General features: G+C 38.3%; 1 protein-coding gene and 1 pseudogene across 1 annotated transcript; both read right to left on the reverse strand.

Annotated features, from left to right (window-relative positions):
• Positions 1–366: 366 nt before the first annotated feature.
• LOC127154624 (acidic mammalian chitinase-like) lies at positions 367–10,468 on the reverse strand. Its single transcript, XM_051096280.1, has 10 exons — positions 7,362–10,468; positions 7,239–7,265; positions 6,849–7,053; positions 6,666–6,722; positions 6,413–6,578; positions 2,521–2,642; positions 2,224–2,347; positions 1,891–2,073; positions 1,678–1,794; positions 367–1,593 (listed from the first exon to the last, which is right to left on the reverse strand). Exons 1-10 carry the CDS (start codon positions 7,387–7,389, stop codon positions 1,444–1,446), a joined length of 1,179 nt encoding a protein of 392 aa, XP_050952237.1. The 5' UTR covers positions 7,390–10,468; the 3' UTR covers positions 367–1,443.
• Positions 10,469–10,623: 155 nt separating this feature from the next.
• LOC127154622 (acidic mammalian chitinase-like) lies at positions 10,624–15,090 on the reverse strand (annotated as a pseudogene).
• Positions 15,091–18,538: the final 3,448 nt, after the last annotated feature.

Below are 18,538 nucleotides of genomic sequence, written 5' to 3' on the forward strand. Positions count from 1 at the left end.
TTAATGTGTTATCTTAGTTATGAGCACACTGGTTTGTAGTGCAAACAGTTTTACCGTTTACTGCATGTTGTTGTTTTTCTCGGTATTTCCCTATAGCAGCTAATGAACCAGAAGTCTCACCCATAGGCTTACTTCTGCATTAAAGAAAAAGGTGGATAGGTAATTCTACCATCACTTTGGAAACTCAGCTGTACCCGCTGTCAGTTTTTGTATTTTTGTCATTTTTGTAGTTTTCTTATCAGTTTAAATGCCACATTATGCACAAGCATCAGTGTAACCATAAAATCACATTGTAAAATGTAAAATAAGACTGAGAATAAACATTTAGAATAAACATTTTAATTATGTCTAAGTACAGTGTGAAAACAATACTACGAAACAAACCATGGGCAGCACGTCTATACAGATAATTTCTGTTTATTAGACTGCAGCGTTGGGGAGTAACTAACTGAAAGTAGAAATGCTACTATCTTAACCTATTCTAAACACCTTAAAACTTCCATTTCCCCTCACAGAGATTCAATGTAGTTAGCTTGTTTTTAGTTAACTTGTGTCAAGACAGGGCTGCACAATTTGTGTCATAGGGCTGTCACATGATCCTTCAGAAATCATTCTAATATGCTGATTTGCTGCTCAGGAAACATTTCAGATTATTCCCAATATCCCCAATATTTTTGTGGTAATGGTGCTGCAAATTCATCTTTGCATTACAGAAATAATGACATTTTACAATAAACTATCTTTGGTTAACATAATCATTGCATTCAATATTTTGTTTGAATACGGCAAACAACTAATTAGATTAAGTAACGGCAACATTTTTTAAAAAACAAGAAAGAATAATGTGTACTAAAAACATGTATTTGTTTATTTATTTGTATTGTTTCAGCAGAAGCTTTAGGTTCATGTACAGGATATGGACAATTATGAATGAATTTCAACTCAAATCAATATTTCACATACACGCATTTATGTAATGAGAATGGCCTTGCAATAAGTGTGATGTTGTATCAGTCATTATGATGCAAACTCACTGTAGATAGTCTATTTTTTAGATAATCTTTGTACTTAAAAAGACAATCACACCATTAATTATAATGATTTATCGGATATGTATGAAAGCCCATTTTGGCCACTTAAGAAAAAATATTATGGGATTAAAGGTCAAAATGATGAGATACTTATAAGACAAATTGATAGCATATTAAGTCAGCTATGATATCAGAAGTCGAAAATTATGAGATACTAATTCATAATTATAACATTAAAAGTTTTATAAAAAAATTCATATTTTTTTTTAATCTCCTAATGATGATGAACGTAGTATCTCATAATTTCGACTTATCTCATATTTATGACTTAGTATCTCCTTATCTAAATAATTATGTTTTCATAATTATGTTTTAGCAAAGAATTAGTTTTTGTGGCAAAAATGGGTTCCATTTAGACATGAGTTGTACCATTATTAAGAAGTGTACGGAGATGTCCAATGAGAGGGTATTTGTCCTGCCCACAGAACTGTCCTGTAAAGTCATCAAGATCCAGAGCCCAGACAAAAGCTCCTCCAAACTTGTTCTCCTTCAGATAGTTCACCTGAAACAGACCAGATCTAGTTATTTAGAGCATGAGAGCAGAATTACATTTTATGTATTTTACAAATCTTTATGACATATTTACCTTAGTCTGAAAGCTTTCCTTGTTGTCAAATCCCACCCAGTCCTGTCCCTTGGTTGCGTAGGGAACTTTCTGATCATCAATCCATTGCACTGTGGTTCCTTGAAGGAAAGTACAGACCTGATGGGAGAATATCAGTCTGTAACTTTTCTGATTTCATTTTGTACAACGAAATAACATACTATGTAAGTGCATGTGTTTAGGTTGCGGTAAGACCTCATAATACGACCAGAATCCGGCGTCTCTGGTGTATTTTCCAGCTGGTCCAGGACCACTAGCTGAAGATCCAACTCCACTGGCTGCAGATGACAGGTGAAATGTTCTTCCGTATGTTGCAAACCCCATCCTCAACTTCTCCACAGGAGCGCCCTGATCTCTCCAGTATCTCATTGCAGAATCCTGTATTGTTATGACCAATCACTTATTTCCTGTTACATGTTTGTAGCTTCTTGTTATTTGCAATGACTCACAGTATCATTCACAAAGCATGATATACATGATGTTATATCTGAGAAGATAAGAATACAGTAGGATATAAGGCCTTCTTACAGTATTGGAGTAGATCTTGACTCCTGTGTCTCCAGAGCCACGGTACAGAGGACTGTTGTGCCCGGTGACACTTTCCCATGAGCCATGGTAGTTATAGGTCATCACATCAATGAAGTCCAAATACCTGCATTACCAGATAGAAGATAAACACAAATTCAAAATCATATGTTCAGATTTAAAACATTCAAGAAAATAAAATCATTGAACATTCATTTGATAGCTATTTTAAGATATTCTGTCCAAAACATAATCACATTTAATGATTCAAAGTGAACAAAATCTCTTAAAAGGATATACTTAGCAATTTCTGCAATTTCATAACCAGCATCAGCGGTTCTTTTCCCAGCCACTGCAGCAGTGAGCATGAGTCTGGGGCGTCCAGTGGCAACACTCTCTGTCTGGTAAGCTTCAAAGAGCTCCTGTTACAATCACACGTTTGCAGCTGATTAAGGTCTTATACAGCAGAAAGAGTTTTACAGAGAGATGCTTCATCAACAACAGAACATCTTCAAGAGTTTCGTCCAGCTGATAGTAGATGGAACAAACAAAAGACTGGATGGAGTGATCAGAGATATTCAAGATGTGAAGGCCAGTCTGGAATTCACACAAATTAAAGTAGATGGACTGATGGCTGGATACAAGGATGCTGAGGTAAAGATAAGGCGGTTTGAAAAGGATATCATCAAATCAAATCAGGAACTGGATGGATTCCTTGTCAAATTGGATTATGTTGAAAATCAGATGAGGAGGACAAATATTATTGTGGATTGGGATCACTGACGAAAAAGACGAAAACTAGATGAAATCAGAGGTAAAAGTAAAATTCTCTCAAGTAAATTGAGACTATATGACTTAGAAATGGAAATTGAATGAGCTCAGAGGATTGGACAGTATCAAATGGGGGTAAGCCCAGAAAAATTGTTGTTAAACTTTTAAAGATAAACAGACCATCATGTCTTCAGCCAAGAAGCTAAAGGGTACAAATATTTTTATTAATGAAGACTTTTCTGAGGCTCTTCAGTTGAGAAGAAAGGAACTACTGCCTAACTTAAGAGCTGCATGTGACAGAGGTGAAAGAGCCACCCTGAAATATGACAAAGTGGTCATCTTGCCCAGATCTGGAACTATCTGAACATAGGCTTAGTGCAATTGTAGAATGATTTTGTAACTATTATTTTTACAATTTACTCATTGTTTACTGTTTTGTGATGATGGCAGGACAATTTTACATCATCTCTTTTATCAACGTTTATCAACGTTACAACCAATTTTAGTTGGTTGTTGTTATCGGCCTCCTAGTGTTAATGTGCAGTATTTGGACAGGATATGTGAAAATATGGATAGGGTAACAGAAGAAAAGAAGGACATATTTTTACTTTGTGCTTTCAATATAGACTGGCTTTCAAAAAATTGCTCATTAACAAAAAAGTTAAAATCAAAGGCTGATGTTTGTAATCTTACACAGATGATTACTCAACCAACAAGAATTAGCACAAAGGTTAACAATGTCAGTACTTCTAGTTGCATTGACCTCATATTTACCAACACTCAGGAATTGTGTTCCAAGGCAGTATCTGTCACAGTTGGCTGTAGTGATCATAATTTGATTGCAATAGCCAAAAAGACAACATTTTCCAAATCAGGAACAAGGATTGTATTATCTAGGTCTAAAAGATTTAACCAAGATTTGTTCATTAATGAAGTGCAGAGTGTGCAATAGACTGAAGTATGTCAAGAAAAAGATGTGAACGTAGCTCTTAAAACCTTTATGGATAAACAAGATAATTAATAAATATACTCCATTTAGAAAAAGATCAGTAAAAGCTAAAAATGCACCCTCACCGTAAAAAACAATTTGTTGAGTCAACTTAAAATAATTTGTTACCTGGCTGCCTTAAAATTTTAAGTTCAGTCAAGTCAAAAAAAAAATTGAAAAAAAGTGACAACATAGATATTTGAGTTGATTCGACTTAAAATTTTAAGGCAGCTGGGTAACAAATTATTTTAAGCTGACTCAACAAATTGTGTTTTTTGTTTTTTACAGTGTTGGCTAGATGATGATCTGAGGTCTTTAATGCTGCAAAGAGACAAGGCAAAAGAGGCTGCACAGAAATCAGGAAATGACTAACAAAGAATTGTATCATAAGTTAAGAAACAGGGTTACAAAATTAAATGTTATTAAAAAGAGGGAATATTATAAGAACAAAATAAGATGTGCAGCTGGTGATAGTAAGAAAACGTGGAAAACATTAAATGAAATAATGTGTAGAAAGTCAAATAATTTTCAAGGGTGTGTGGAAAATGAGGGACAGTTTATTATTAAACCCTTAGATATAGCTAATTATTTGAACACTTTTTTCATTAATAAAGTGAATAATTTACGATCTAGCATGAACAGTAATGATTTACAGTTTGTGTGTAATGTTATTGACCATGATATTCTTATTGCTAAACTAAAATGTTATGGGTTTTCACTTACCGCTCTTGATTGGATTAAGAGTTATCTTTCTAATAGAAAACAGAGAGTATTTTATAATGGATCTTTCTTGGAGGCTAGAAATACATATTGTGGTGTTCCACAAGGTAGTTGTTTAGCTCCATTATTGTTCTCTATTTTGATAAAATAGATTTCAAATATAGAAAAAACTAAATGTATTGTTTTTAGTTATAAAAATAGTATAGGGCTGATGATTTGAATTTATTTATTAATGGGGTGCCAGTAGAACAAGTAACACATGTTAAGTTGTTGGGTGTGATACTTGACAATATGTTGTCCTGGTCCAAACATATAGAATATATAGTAAGAACTATGGGAAAAGGTATAGCAGTGACTAGGAAATGTTCTGCATTTATCCCATCTTTAGTCATTAGTTTTATCACATCAGTAGTGCCCTATGGTATGACCAAATGCATTTGAGAAACACCTTAAAAAACTTCAGATGGTTCAGAACAGAGCTGCCAGGCTAGTGCTTCATTATCCATTTTGGGCCAATGTTAGTGACATGCATAAAAAGTTATCATGGTTGCCAGTGAAGGTTAAATTACATTTACGATTGTTGGTATATTTTCACAAGGTAACCAAGTATCATACTCCTTGTTTTTTTTTTGAAAAACTTTTATGTGTTTATGTGGGACTATTTTTAACCGAGTCCACAAACAAATTTGATGAAAAAGACTGTACTTTATTGAGGCTCTGTTGCTTGGAATATGATTCCTGTAAATATACAAAAAAGTAACTGTACATATGTATTTCAAAGAAAATGTGAAGATATGTTTATAAATATGTAGTATATGTATTTTAGATGCTGCTACTGCTGAAATGTATAGTTTTTTTTTGCTGTTTTTTGCTGTTTTTTAATTTTTTTTAATTTTTTGGATTGAGTTGTGGACTCAATGAAGACTAGCAACCACTTTGTGGAAGCTAATGGGGATCCCAATAAACAATGAACAATAAACAAACTCTAACCATAGCCCTTCTCCATCAATTGCTCGGTTTGGCCACAGGTTAACTCCACGTGAAGTGTGGTAACATCCACAAGCGATATGAATGCTCCTGAGTTAAATTTTGACTGTCCCAGATAAGGGTATGAATACTTATGCAATGGAAAATTACAGTTTTTTATTTGTAATAAATTTGCAAAGATTATAAAAACTTGTTTTTGCTTTGCCATTATGGTGTATGGTGTCTAGATTGATGTTGAAAATGTAATTAATTGTAATTTAAAGCAGTTTAACATAAGGCAGCAGCATAACAAAACATGGAAAAAATGAAGGGGTATGAATACTTTTGCAAGGCACTGTATCACTCAATATATATAATCTCTATTATAGATAGGAAATATTACAAAAAAAAGCAATGTCCATTCAGAAAATCTGGGATTAAAAATCTAATATAAACCCGAAAATAAGATTTGAAAAATATTTACAATTTTGCATTACTTTTAGGTCACTTATCAAGAGACAAAATTTCATCATGTGACTCTTAGTAACAACAGTCACATGTTCTTCTTCCACTGAAGTTTTAGCAAAGTGCAAATAAATGTATTTTCACCAGTGGACTTGTGTACATCCACGCTCATTCTTTCTCTGATTTACTTAAACATTCAACTGTGTAATCATCTCAGAATATAAACAGCATTAATTAGATTTTAAAAACAATTATGCAAATAAACTGTAAATACTGCAGTACCTTACAGAGCAGAGTAAACCTTTGCTTGTCTTCTGGAGGACTTCCACGGGAACCCGGATACTCCCAGTCCAGATCCAGACCATCAAAGCCATGTTTCCTCAGAAATCTGATCGAGGACTGAATAAACGTCTGCCTGTTTTCTGATGTGGACACCATAGTAGTAAACCTGAAGATATGATGAGAAGTTTCATGAAGATGTCATTAAGTTATTTTAGCATCCTTCCACATTCAGTGTTTTGAGCAGGATTCTTACTGAGCTGTGCCGAAGTCCCATCCTCCGACAGACAAGAGAGTTTTCAAGTCAGGATTTCTGTCAAGTCAAATATTTGCATCATTATTCACTGTAATGACAAATTATCACTATTTCTAAAACTACATAATGTATTCTATTTTATTACCAAGTGCATTGACAAAGAAAACATCAGATAGCACATACTTTTTCTTTAGTCCATTGAAAGATTTATATAGAGATTCATCATTCTGTGTTTGAGTGGTCAATTCATTCGCCTGATTAATAATAGAAAAAGCGTAAATTAAATGTGTGCACAGATGTGGATCCACATTGTCTGGTAGGTACTTGCCACCGTCAGGTCTGTACTGAGACCAGCTTGTGAAATAGCATGCGAGTTGGGAGGCCCATCCTGAAATAAATATAATATATACAGTTATTAATTATAATAAACATTGTCATTGCATAATAATAAAAGCAATTATTATTATATATCAATTATTAACATGACCCTACACAGGAAAAGTGTTTTGCAGAATGGATAAATTATTATTATAATTATTAGGAACTGAACAACAAATTAAAAAACAAAAATACCAAAATGACACAATGCCAGGGAAAAGCCTGAAAGAAGATTAAAAACGAGAATATTAATATATAAAACACTCCAAGGCCATCAAGCTCTTAAAAATTCATTCTGTAAGATCAACAATCACTTACCAGCTAGAAAAATAAATTTGGTCATCATAATGTGATGGTCGTATCAGTCAAAAAAACACTCTGTCTGCTATTGCTGTATGAAAGACATAAGTTATCATAACACACAGAAGTCACTCCTGCATTCTTTTAAACAAGCACACAATGACTGAATTTCCCAAAATAGTCCTGTCATCTGCCATGCATGTTATCATATTTACAAAATAGCAGTCTTTTGTAATTGTGCTTTGTAATTGTAGGAGTGTTTGTTCCATTGTCGGGCCAGTGCGAGCCAGTGCTTTCAACAGGCTAGACAGGGCTAATAGCACCAGTAATAGTGCCGATGGAAGGACCTGTAGCAAAGAGCCCAAAATCACGCTGCATTTCCACTGTTGAGCCAGAAGTTCAGCAGAGCTTTACTAAAACCTGCCCTTTATACGCTTCTCTGGAACAACATCACACTGAAATAAAACCCCATTCCAAATAACTTTTCCAGCTTTATTTACAATTTTGGTCTTACAACATCAAAACAATGAAAAAAAAATTCTGCAAATTAACAAAAAACAAAACAAAAAAACTAGAATAGGAATCAGTCCCTTGATTTAATATTTCATAAAGCCACCTTTTGCTTTAATTACAGCCATCAGTCTTTTTAGATATGTCTGTAGTAGCTTTGCACACCTTGATTGGGGAATATTTGCCCATTCTTCCGTGCAGAATTGCTCGAGTTCAATCAAATTCTATGGTGAGTCGCAATGAACTGCTCTCTTTAAATCCACCCACACATTTTCGATTTGATTTAAAGGGGTCATTAGATGTTAAGCTCACTTTTACATGTTGTTTGAACATTTATGTGTGTTGGCAGTGTATGTACAAATCTACCCTATAATGATAAAAATCCATGGAGTGGTTTTTAATTAATCTGTAAAAATAATATCCCTTTTTCAGATCGAGCCGTTCTCAGATGCCTGTCGGTGTACAGAGGCCACTCCCAGGATAGTTGATTGACATGAGCGTCTTACCTCAGATCAGCTGTAACAGTCCGACCTCTTTGTTTCGATGCGGAAGCAGGGATGTAAGTTAGATAAGAATATCTCCAATTGAGCAATTGAGGCGTTGTGTTGCTGGATGTAATAATAAACGTAGTGGTCGTCATTTACTCCCGAGGTCTGAACTACTGAAGATGCAGTAGATTACGTTTGTTTGTGAAGGGAATGCACCTCCTGATCTACATATATCCGTCTATGTTCGCACAAATCATTCGTGATCCAGCTTAACTTACAGCAGAAGTGAGTTTAAGGGTTTTTTTATGAATCTTTGCGATCGTCTTTCCTAATAATGTGCTACTTAGCAAGTTTAACGGCTAAACGCGGCTAAAGTAAACAGGCTCGTCAATCCACAGAGAGAAGAGAGGGCAAGCACAGCTCATTTGCATTTAAAGCAGCCTCGACCAGAATGAGATGATTTTTGCAGAGCTGATTTTGGCAAGGTAAAAAGGGTGTTGTTTTACACAACCATTGAGAATTTTTAACCAAAGTATATTAGAGACTTTTCATTAAGACCCTAAAGAATCATATCAACTCGTGGAAAAGTTCTGATGACTCCTTTAACCCTCTGGTTGTGTTCGGGTCAAACTGACCCGGAATTTTTTTTTTTTTTCCGAAAATACTAGTTAACGTTATCGCATTGGACTCAAACTTACTGACTTTGTTTACACAGGGTATAAGTACATCTCAGATTTTTTTTCGAATTTTCGTAATTTTTTGTGGGTTTTATTTCACTTAGTCACACTCCAAAGGGATAGCTAAAGGCTTTTTTTTTTTCTTTTGAGAGCACTTTCCCAAGAATTCCCACGGTGAATTCTTTGCCGTACCATGCACTACTAACAGTGGAATCTTCAAGAAACAGCTCGTTTTATTCTAAAGTAATCAACACCACTACTGTTGATGTCAGGTGGGGCAATTAGCCTGGTGTTTAATCTGGAAGTTGATTGCTTGAACCTAAGTAATCTTATAATGGTATACTATACGGACCTGATCACTTTACCAAACAATAATCCTTCAGAATGTTTTTAAATGATAGTTTTACTTTAATGATGAGGGTTATAATATGTATAGCAGGCTAAAAAGATTATTAAAAAATTAAATAAATTAGACTTAATTTATTTTATTTTCCAGGTTGTAATGTGACAAAAGGTAAAGGCTTTTATCTTTCAAACACATTAAAATGCATATTTATTATTTACATGTAATGCAGGGATTCCCTTTTTTTGTCAGATGATAAAACATTTGCATATTCACAATTCTTTGATGCTGGTTGATGTTCACATGGTGAACAAATCAAATACTTCATCTTTTTGAGTTAGTGTTTTATTTTGATTGTTGTTTTAAAATGATTAATTTTAATTCTGACATTTTTATGATTAAATTAATTATTCACTTTTCATTAAATTCACAAACCCCCTGGAAAAACTTGACGTCATGTTGTTAAAACAATGAATGGAATATATTTTCTTTCTCTTCTTCCAAATTAGATGAGTAAGACCATGAGACCATGAGTATGTAATGGATTACATTACTAACTGACTCATTCAGTCTATGCTTTAGTTCTGATAGCTATTAACTTTTGATCTTCACACCTTCTTTACTCTAGAGGAGTATTTCTCCCAAAAATAAAAATGTGTCATCACTTCTTCACCCTCATGTTGTCCCAAAACTGTATGACTTCCCTTAATTGGTGGAACACAAAAGCCATCACAACAAGTACATCAACCGAGATGTCCAGGTTTTGACAGCAGGTCATGTGTGTCCAGTCATGTATTTGGAAAATGCTTTTATCCAAAGTGACTTACAATACAATAAATAATGTCATATTACATTCATACTATATGTATTTCAAACCTTATCACCCTGACCTCTAAGTAATGATTTTTGTCATTCCATTAGCCATAAGTAATGATTAGTACAGCCAAAAGTAAACACAACCTAAAGCATTACTAAAACAAATTACACTTCAAAAGAGCTTTTTCAAAGTCCAAAGAATGGACACAGGAAAAGAACAAGCTATGTGGAAAAAAATGTGAATAATTTAGACCAAATGGGTATTATTGGCATTTTTACCAATGCTGTCCCACTTTAAAGGTAAAACAATGGAAAATTAGTGCTTATCAAGTAAACTGTGCTTCCTTTTCAAGACACAACAAAATGTTGCATTTTATTTTTATGAAAGTAGTATTATATCATTAGCTGTCTGTTAAATTGAAAAACATTAGCAGAAAACTTAAAGGTAAAATGTAAAATTCTTTATCAGGAGTGGAACATTGACAACATGAGGTTAATTCTTAGGCCAGTCACAGCACAAGCAGTTGGGATTGAAGACGGTATTTGCAGGGCAACTCTGTACAAAGACCCTGGTATTAGAACATTGAATGAAGGTCGTTGGGTCATCTGGGTTTGCATATACCCCGTCCGTTTTGGCAATACAGAACTCTGAGGGAACTGTCAGCACAACACGTGGTCTTGTGGCATGAAATACAGCAGTAGATGCTTTAGTTGTGGTCCTACCAGGCTCATGTGTATTTGGAAGGGCAAGTGCTGTATTTGGAGAGACAGATGTTGTATTTGTAGGGACATCTGGAGGAGAAAATTGTTAGCAGCAAATTATTTTAGAAGCAGCTTTAAGATTATGTACAGGTAATTAACCATTATGAACCAATTTCAAGTCAAATCAATATTTCATATACAATTGAGGTCAAAAGTTTACATACACCAATCTGCAAAATAAATAATAAATAAATGGGATCATACAAAATGCATGTTATTTTTTATTTATTATTTAGTACTGACCTCAATAAGATATTTCACTTAAAAGATGTTTACATATAGTCCACAAGAGAAAATAATAGTTGAATTTATAAAAATGACCCTGTTCAAAAGGTCACATACACTTGATTCTTAATACTGTGTTGTTATTTTATTTGTTTGCCTGTTCTTTTCACACTGAGGACAACTGAGGGACTCATATGCAACTATTACAGAAGGTTCAAATGCTCACTGATGTTTTAGAAGGAAAAACAATACATTAAGAGCCAGAGGTGAAAACTTTTGAACAGAATGAAAAACACATTTTTCTTATTTTGCCTAAATATCATATTTTTTTATTTAGTACTGCCCTTCAGAGGCTACAGAAGCTACTTACATATTTCCCAGAAGACAAAATCAGTTACATTTACCCTGATCTTCAAATTCAAAAAGATGCAAAAATTTTCACCCCCCCAGCTCTGGTTTCCTTCTGGAGCATCAGTGAGTGTTAGAAACTTCGGTAATAGTTGCATGTGGGACCTGAAGCATTTTTTCTAATGAACAGCGGGCTGTTTAACTGTTCAGGCCAAACAAGGGACTCGAGAACAACTATCACAAAAAAACTCTTTCTCTTGTGGACTAAATGTCTTTTATGTGGAATACCTTATTTAGGTCGGTACTAAATAAAAAAGAACATGCATTTTGTATGATCCTTCTTATTTTATTAAAATAATTAACATTTTGCAGATTCTGCAAGGTGTATGTAATCTTTTGACCTCAACTGTACATGTATTAATTTAAGGAGAGTAGCTGTGCAATAAGATAATAGATAATGTACAATCAGTCAGTCATTATCACAAAATAAACTGTGACAGGGTGATGCAGAATTGACAATTCACATTATTAATTATGATTTATCAGATATGTATAGAAGCATTCTGTCACATAAGAATCATGTTTTGGTAAATCATAATTACAGCATAAAAATCATCATTCTGATATAAAATGTCAAAATAATGACATACAAAGTAATAATAATGAGATCAGTTGAAATGATGAGATCATAATTGTGAATCTCAATTTTGATTTTGTCTCATTTCAAATTCTTATCTAATAATACTAAAGTAGTTTTATAGACTGTTCACGTCATAATTATGCTTTAACAAAGCATGTCTTTTGTGGCAAAAATCTTTTATTAAGATTTAAATGTACCATTATTAAGAAGTGTACGGAGATGTCCAATGAGAGGGTATTTGTCCTGCCCACAGAACTGTCCTGTAAAGTCATCAAGATCCAGAGCCCAGACAAAAGCTCCTCCAAACTTGTTCTCCTTCAGATAGTTCACCTGAAACAGACCAGATCTAGTTATTTCGAGCATAAGAACTGCATTACATTTTACATATTTTTAAACCTATATGACATATTTACTTTAGTCTGAAAGCTTTCCTTGTTGTCAAATCCCACCCAGTCCTGTCCCTTGGTTGCATAAGGAACTTTCTGATCATCAATCCATTGCACTGTGGTTCCTTGAAGGAAAGTACAGACCTAATGGGAGAATATCGGTCTGTAACTTTTCTGATTTTATTTTGCACAATGAATAACACTATAATGTAAATGCATGTGTTTAGGTTGCGGTAAGACCTCATAATACGACCAGAATCCGGCCTCTCTGGTGTATGTACCAGCTGGTCCAGGACCACTAGCTGGAGCTCCAACTCCACTGGCTGCAGATGACAGGCGAAATGTTCTTCCGTATGTTGCAAACCCCATCCTCAACTTCTCCACAGGAGCGCCCTGATCTCTCCAGTATCTCATTGCAAAATCCTGCATTGTCATGAACAATCACTTATTTCCTGTTGCATGTTTCCAGCTTCTTGTTATGTGCAGTGACTCACAGAATGATTCACAGTCATATGATATGCATGATGTTTTTCAGAAGTTAAGAGTACAGTAGGAAATACGGTCTTCTTACAGTATTGAAGTAGATGAGATCTCCTGTGTCTCCAGAGCCACGGTACAGAGGACTGTTGTGCCCGGTGACACTTTCCCATGAGCCATGGAAGTCATAGGTCATCACATTAATGAAGTCCAAATACCTGAATTACCAGAAAGGAGGTAAACACAAGTTTGTAGTCATCAGTTCAGACTCAAGCAAATAATGAGGCTGATTGTGTGGGTCGTGACCAGACTACATATTCATTTGATTCACAAGTGAACAAAAACTCTTCAGAAGACATACTTGGCAATTTCTGCAATTTCATAACCAGCATCAATGGTTCCTTTCCCAGCAGCCACTGCAGCAGTAAGCATGAGTCTGGGGCGTCCAGTGGCAACACTTTCTGCCTCGTAAGCTTCCAAGAGCTCCTGTTACAATCACACGTTTGCACAGGATTAAAGGGGTCATATCAGATCTGACCTCCCGATTTACATAAATCTGTCTATGTTTGCGCAAATCTTTCGTGATCCAACTTCACTTACGGCAGAAGGGAATATAAGGGGTTTTTTTTAAAGGTTTTTTATCTTTGCGATCGCCTTTCCTAATAACGTGCTAGTTAGCAAGTTTAGCGGCTAAACGTGGCTAGAATAAACAGGCTCGTCACTCCACAGAGAGCTCATTTGCATTTAAAGGAACAATCCAAATAAGATGATTTTTGCAGTGCTCATTTTGACAAGGTAAAAAGGGTGTTGTTTTACACTACCATTGAGAATTTTTAACCAAAGGATATTATAGACTTTTCATTAAGACCCTAAAGAATCATATCAACTTGTGGAAAATGGGCATCCGATGACCCCTTTAAGGTCTGTTTTTTTATTATTAGATTTTTAAAACAATTCAGTAAAAAATCTGTAAATACTGCAGTACCTTACAGAGCAGAGTGAACCTATGCTTGTCTTCTGGTGGACTACCACGGGAACCCGGATACTCCCAGTCCAGATCCAGACCATCAAAGCCATATTTCCTCAGAAATCTAATGGAGGACTGAATAAACATCTACCTGTTTTCTGATGTGGACACCATGGTAGTAAACCTGACGAGAAGTTCCATGAAGATGAATAAGTTATGAAATAAGAAATTAGTACTTCTTAACACACATCCTTCAAAATTAAGCGTTTTGAGCAGGATTCTTACTGAGCTGTGCCAAAATTCCATCCTCCGACAGCCAAGAGAGTTTTCAAGTCAGGATTTCTGTCAAGTCAAATATTTCATTATCATTATTTGCTGCAAATGTGACAAATTATCGCTATTCAAAACTACATAATGCATTCTATTTTATTAACAAATGGATGCACAAACAAAACATCAGACAGCACATACTTTTCCTTTAGTCCGTTGAAAGATTCATACAGAGTTTCATCATTCCATTCATAAGTGGTCAACTCATTCACATTATTAATGACAGAAAACGCATAAATTAAATGAGTGCACAGATGTGGATCAATATTGCCTGGCAGGTACTTGCCACCATCAGGTCTGTACTGAGACCAGTTTGTAAAATAGCATGCGAGTTGGAAGGTCCATCCTGAAATAAATGAATACAAATAAATATAGTAACATAAAATACAATGATTATTTATAATAAATATTAGAAATATTATTAAAAGCATTAATTATTATATTTATTATTTCAATGACCCTATGTAAGAAAATTATTATATATATAGTAGTACCAGTAGTAGTAGTAGAATATAGTGATTTTTGAAAACAGTATTTAGAAATGAAACAACAAATTAAAAGAAAAAATTACCAAAGTGACACAATGCCAGGGAAAAGCCTGAAACAAGATAAAAAGAAATGTTAACATATATAACACTCCAAGGCCATAAAGCTCTTAAAATTCATTCTGTAAGATCAACAATCACTTACCAGCTAGAAAAATTAATTTGGTCATCATAACGTGATGGTTGTATCAGTCAAGAAACTCTGTCTGCTACTGCTGTATGAAAGACAGGAGTTATTGTTTATATAACCCCAACACACAGAACTCCCTGGATAATACCAATGATTAACCAAAAACAAGAACACAAGGGAATTTCCCGAAAATAGCTATTCCTTGCATGTTATCACACATTACATTTAGGAAATAGACCACTGCACTATAACAGTCCTCAGGTTTTGTCCTTTTTAATTGTTGGAGAGTTTGTTCCATTGTTTAAGCTTCAGTGCATCAGTTGTCATTTAAATGATACAAGCCACCAACATATTAAGTGTCACGAGCGCGGTCTCTGTGGCTCCCCCTGTCCCGCACCAGCGGGAACCTTCACCGGAGTTTTAACTCCATTACCCATAATCCCGTGCCTGGGGCTCGCCACTTCCGGTTCCGGGTCTCTCAGTTCACTTCCCCTCCGGCGGCCATTTTAGCGTGCCGCGCCGGCACGTCCGTTGCGAAGTTTTGTTCGGTTATGCCTGCAATCCTGAGCGTTTTCTTATCGGACTGCCTTTCTGTTATCAACTGGACTGTTAACGTTGTGTGTGAACCTCTGCTGCCTGCCTTTTGTCGACCCTCGCTATTCCCCCGGATTATTGTGTTTGCTCGCTGTCGGCCCCGACCTCTTGCACGGACTTTGAGTATCCCTCTGCTCTTGCCTTCACCACAACTGTCTGCCGTTGATAATTTACGCCTGTTTACTCTGCTGGATTTAATAAAACTGTTGCAAATGGATCCAACGTCTCCCGATTCATCCGTAACCGCGTCACAGAAAACTTCGCCACCTACGGATCCAGCGACAGTTTCACGGATCGCGTCGGAAATGTCAGCTCAAGCTACGATGCTGACCCAGCACCAGCAACAACTGGATCGTTTGTCTGCCTTGACCGAACAGCTGGTTCAGGCTATCCAGGGCATGCGGGTTGCTGCCCCATCCGTCGCATCTCCTCCACCTGCTCAACTCCCAGCAGCCCAGCCAGTCACCGCCAGCCCCGACTCGCCTTCCCGGAGAAATTTGATGGCACGGCTGCTAAATGTAAGGGTTTTCTACTTCAATGCACCCTGTTTGTCAACCAGCAGCCGAACCTGTACGCCACGGACGAGAGCAAGATTGCGTTTGTGTGTTCTCTCCTCACCGGCAAGGCATTGGAGTGGGCGACCGCGGTCTGGGACCTGGGTCAATCCACCTACCCCACTTTCGCCACTTTTCTCCAGAGTTTTAAGGAGGTGTTTCAGCCAAGTCCAGAGAGCAGCGAGGCTGGAGAGCAGATCGTCACACTGCGGCAGGGCCGCCGCACCGCCGCTGACTACGCTCTGGACTTCCGTACACTGGCGGCCCAAAGTGGATGGAACGATGGTCCCCTCAAGCTCCATTACCGCAGGGGACTAAATTCGGATCTACAGGTGGAGCTGGCCTGCCGGGACGAAGGCCTAACCCTCAATCAGTACATTGATCTGTCCATTCGGATCGACAACGTGATGCGCTCACGCAAACCCAGCCGGCTCTTCACCGCCCCGTTTCAGACTCAGCCTTCAACCGCATCCAACCCCGAACCCATGCAGCTGGGGACCACCAAGCTCACCGTCGAGGAGAGGGAGCGGCGGATTCGTAACAATCTCTGCTTATACTGCGGACAAGCGGGACACATTCGGGCCTCCTGTCCTACCCGACCTCCACGACCTCCCACCTCGGTGAGTGAGAACAGACCTTGTTTGAATCGTTGTGAGATTCCTGTTTTACTCATTTCTGACGGCAGATCTATCAAGACTACCGCTCTAATTGACTCTGGTGCTGCCGGCAACTTCATTGATAAGGATTTTGTGAGATCTAACCAACTGCCCACTCTCTCATGTGTTTCTCCTGTGTCAGTGGCCGCCCTCGACGGGAGACCACTAGGATCCGGCCGCATCGATCACACAACTCACGATCTCACCCTCCGCCTTGAACCCGACCATCAAGAGACCATCCGGTTCTTCATCATCTCCTCACCACAGTCACCAATCATCCTGGGCTTCCCATGGCTGAACCGTCACGAACCAACCATCTCCTGGGCTGGAGGTATTATCACTCACTGGTCACCCCACTGCCAGCAGAACTGCACTCCTCCTGCTCCTAAGGCACCGCCCTGTGCTGCCACGCCTCTTCACAACAGCACCATACCCATGGAGTACCATGACCTGCTCGAGGCCTTCAGTACGGTCAGGGCCTCGGAGTTACCTCCCCACAGACCAGGAGACTGCGCCATCGAACTCGTACCAGGGGCCGTACCTCCACGTGGCCGCGTCTTCCCACTCTCTCAACCAGAGTCTGCGGCTATGGAGAAATACATCAAGGAGGAGCTCGCTAAGGGGTTCATCCAGCCCTCCACCTCACCCGCTTCTGCAGGATTCTTCTTCGTCAAGAAGAAAGATGGAGGTCTACGACCCTGCATAGACTATCGTGCACTCAATGAAGTAACCATCAAGTACCGGTACCCTCTCCCGCTCGTTCCTCCGGCCCTGGAACAGTTACGTTCGGCCAGGTTTTACACCAAACTGGACCTCCGCTCAGCCTACAACCTAAACGTATACGTGAGGGGGACGAGTGGAAGACAGCTTTCTCAACCACATCTGGACACTATGAGTACCGGGTTATGCCCTTCGGCCTGGCCAACAGTCCGTCCTATTTCCAGGCGTTTGTTAACGATGTTTTCCGGGACATGCTGGACCGTTGGGTTATCGTCTACATCGACGATATCCTCATCTTCTCAAGCACCTACTCCGAACACGTCCAACACGTCAGGGCAGTCCTCCAGCGTCTCATCCAGCACAAATTGTTCGCCAAGGAGGAGAAGTGCCAGTTCCATCAAGAAAGCATTGCCTTCCTGGGTTATGTCATCAGCCCCGAGGGCGTCGCCATGGACGATGCTAAGGTGAGGGCGGTGCGTGACTGGCCCCGTCCCAAGACCCTCAAAGAACTCCAGCGGTTCTTGGGGTTTTCCAACTTCTACCGCCGATTTATCCGCAGTTTCAGCACGGTAGCCGCTCCACTCACGTCCATGGTTAAGAGGGGCGACACTCGCCTCACCTGGTCACCCGACGCCATCCACGCCTACCACGAGCTCCGTCGCCGCTTTACTACAGCCCCGGTGTTACGGCACCCTGACCCACAACTACCCTTCCTCGTGGAGGTCGACGCCTCCAGCACCGGAGTAGGCGCCGTCCTATCTCAACGTCAGGGTCAGCCACCCAAGACTTTCCCGTGCGCTTTCTTCTCCCATAAACTCAGTACGGCCGAGAGGAATTATGACGTGGGCAATCGAGAGCTGCTCGCCATCAAGCTCGCCCTGGAAGAATGGCGGCACTGGTTAGAAGGAGCACGGCATCCTTTCATCATCTTAACCGACCACAAGAATCTGGAGTATCTTCGTACTGCCAAGGTCCTCAATCACCGACAGGCCAGATGGGCGCTCTTCTTCACCCGGTTTCGCTTCGA

Source organism: Labeo rohita, chromosome 23 (assembly GCF_022985175.1).
Source record: "Labeo rohita strain BAU-BD-2019 chromosome 23, IGBB_LRoh.1.0, whole genome shotgun sequence".
NCBI lineage: Eukaryota > Metazoa > Chordata > Actinopteri > Cypriniformes > Cyprinidae > Labeo > Labeo rohita.

What these genes read in the sequence shown, in the direction of transcription:
- LOC127154624 (XM_051096280.1), bottom strand. Translation starts at nt 7,389, where the DNA reads ATGATGACCAAATTTATTTTTCTAGCTG. An exon ending in GAAATTGCAGAAATTGCTAA is followed by an intron (nt 2,348 to 2,520) that starts GTATATCCTTTT and finishes CTGGTAATGCAG; the next exon opens with GTATTTGGACTTCATTGATG. An exon ending in AGGAAAGCTTTCAGACTAAG is followed by an intron (nt 1,594 to 1,677) that starts GTAAATATGTCA and finishes GGTCTGTTTCAG; the next exon opens with GTGAACTATCTGAAGGAGAA.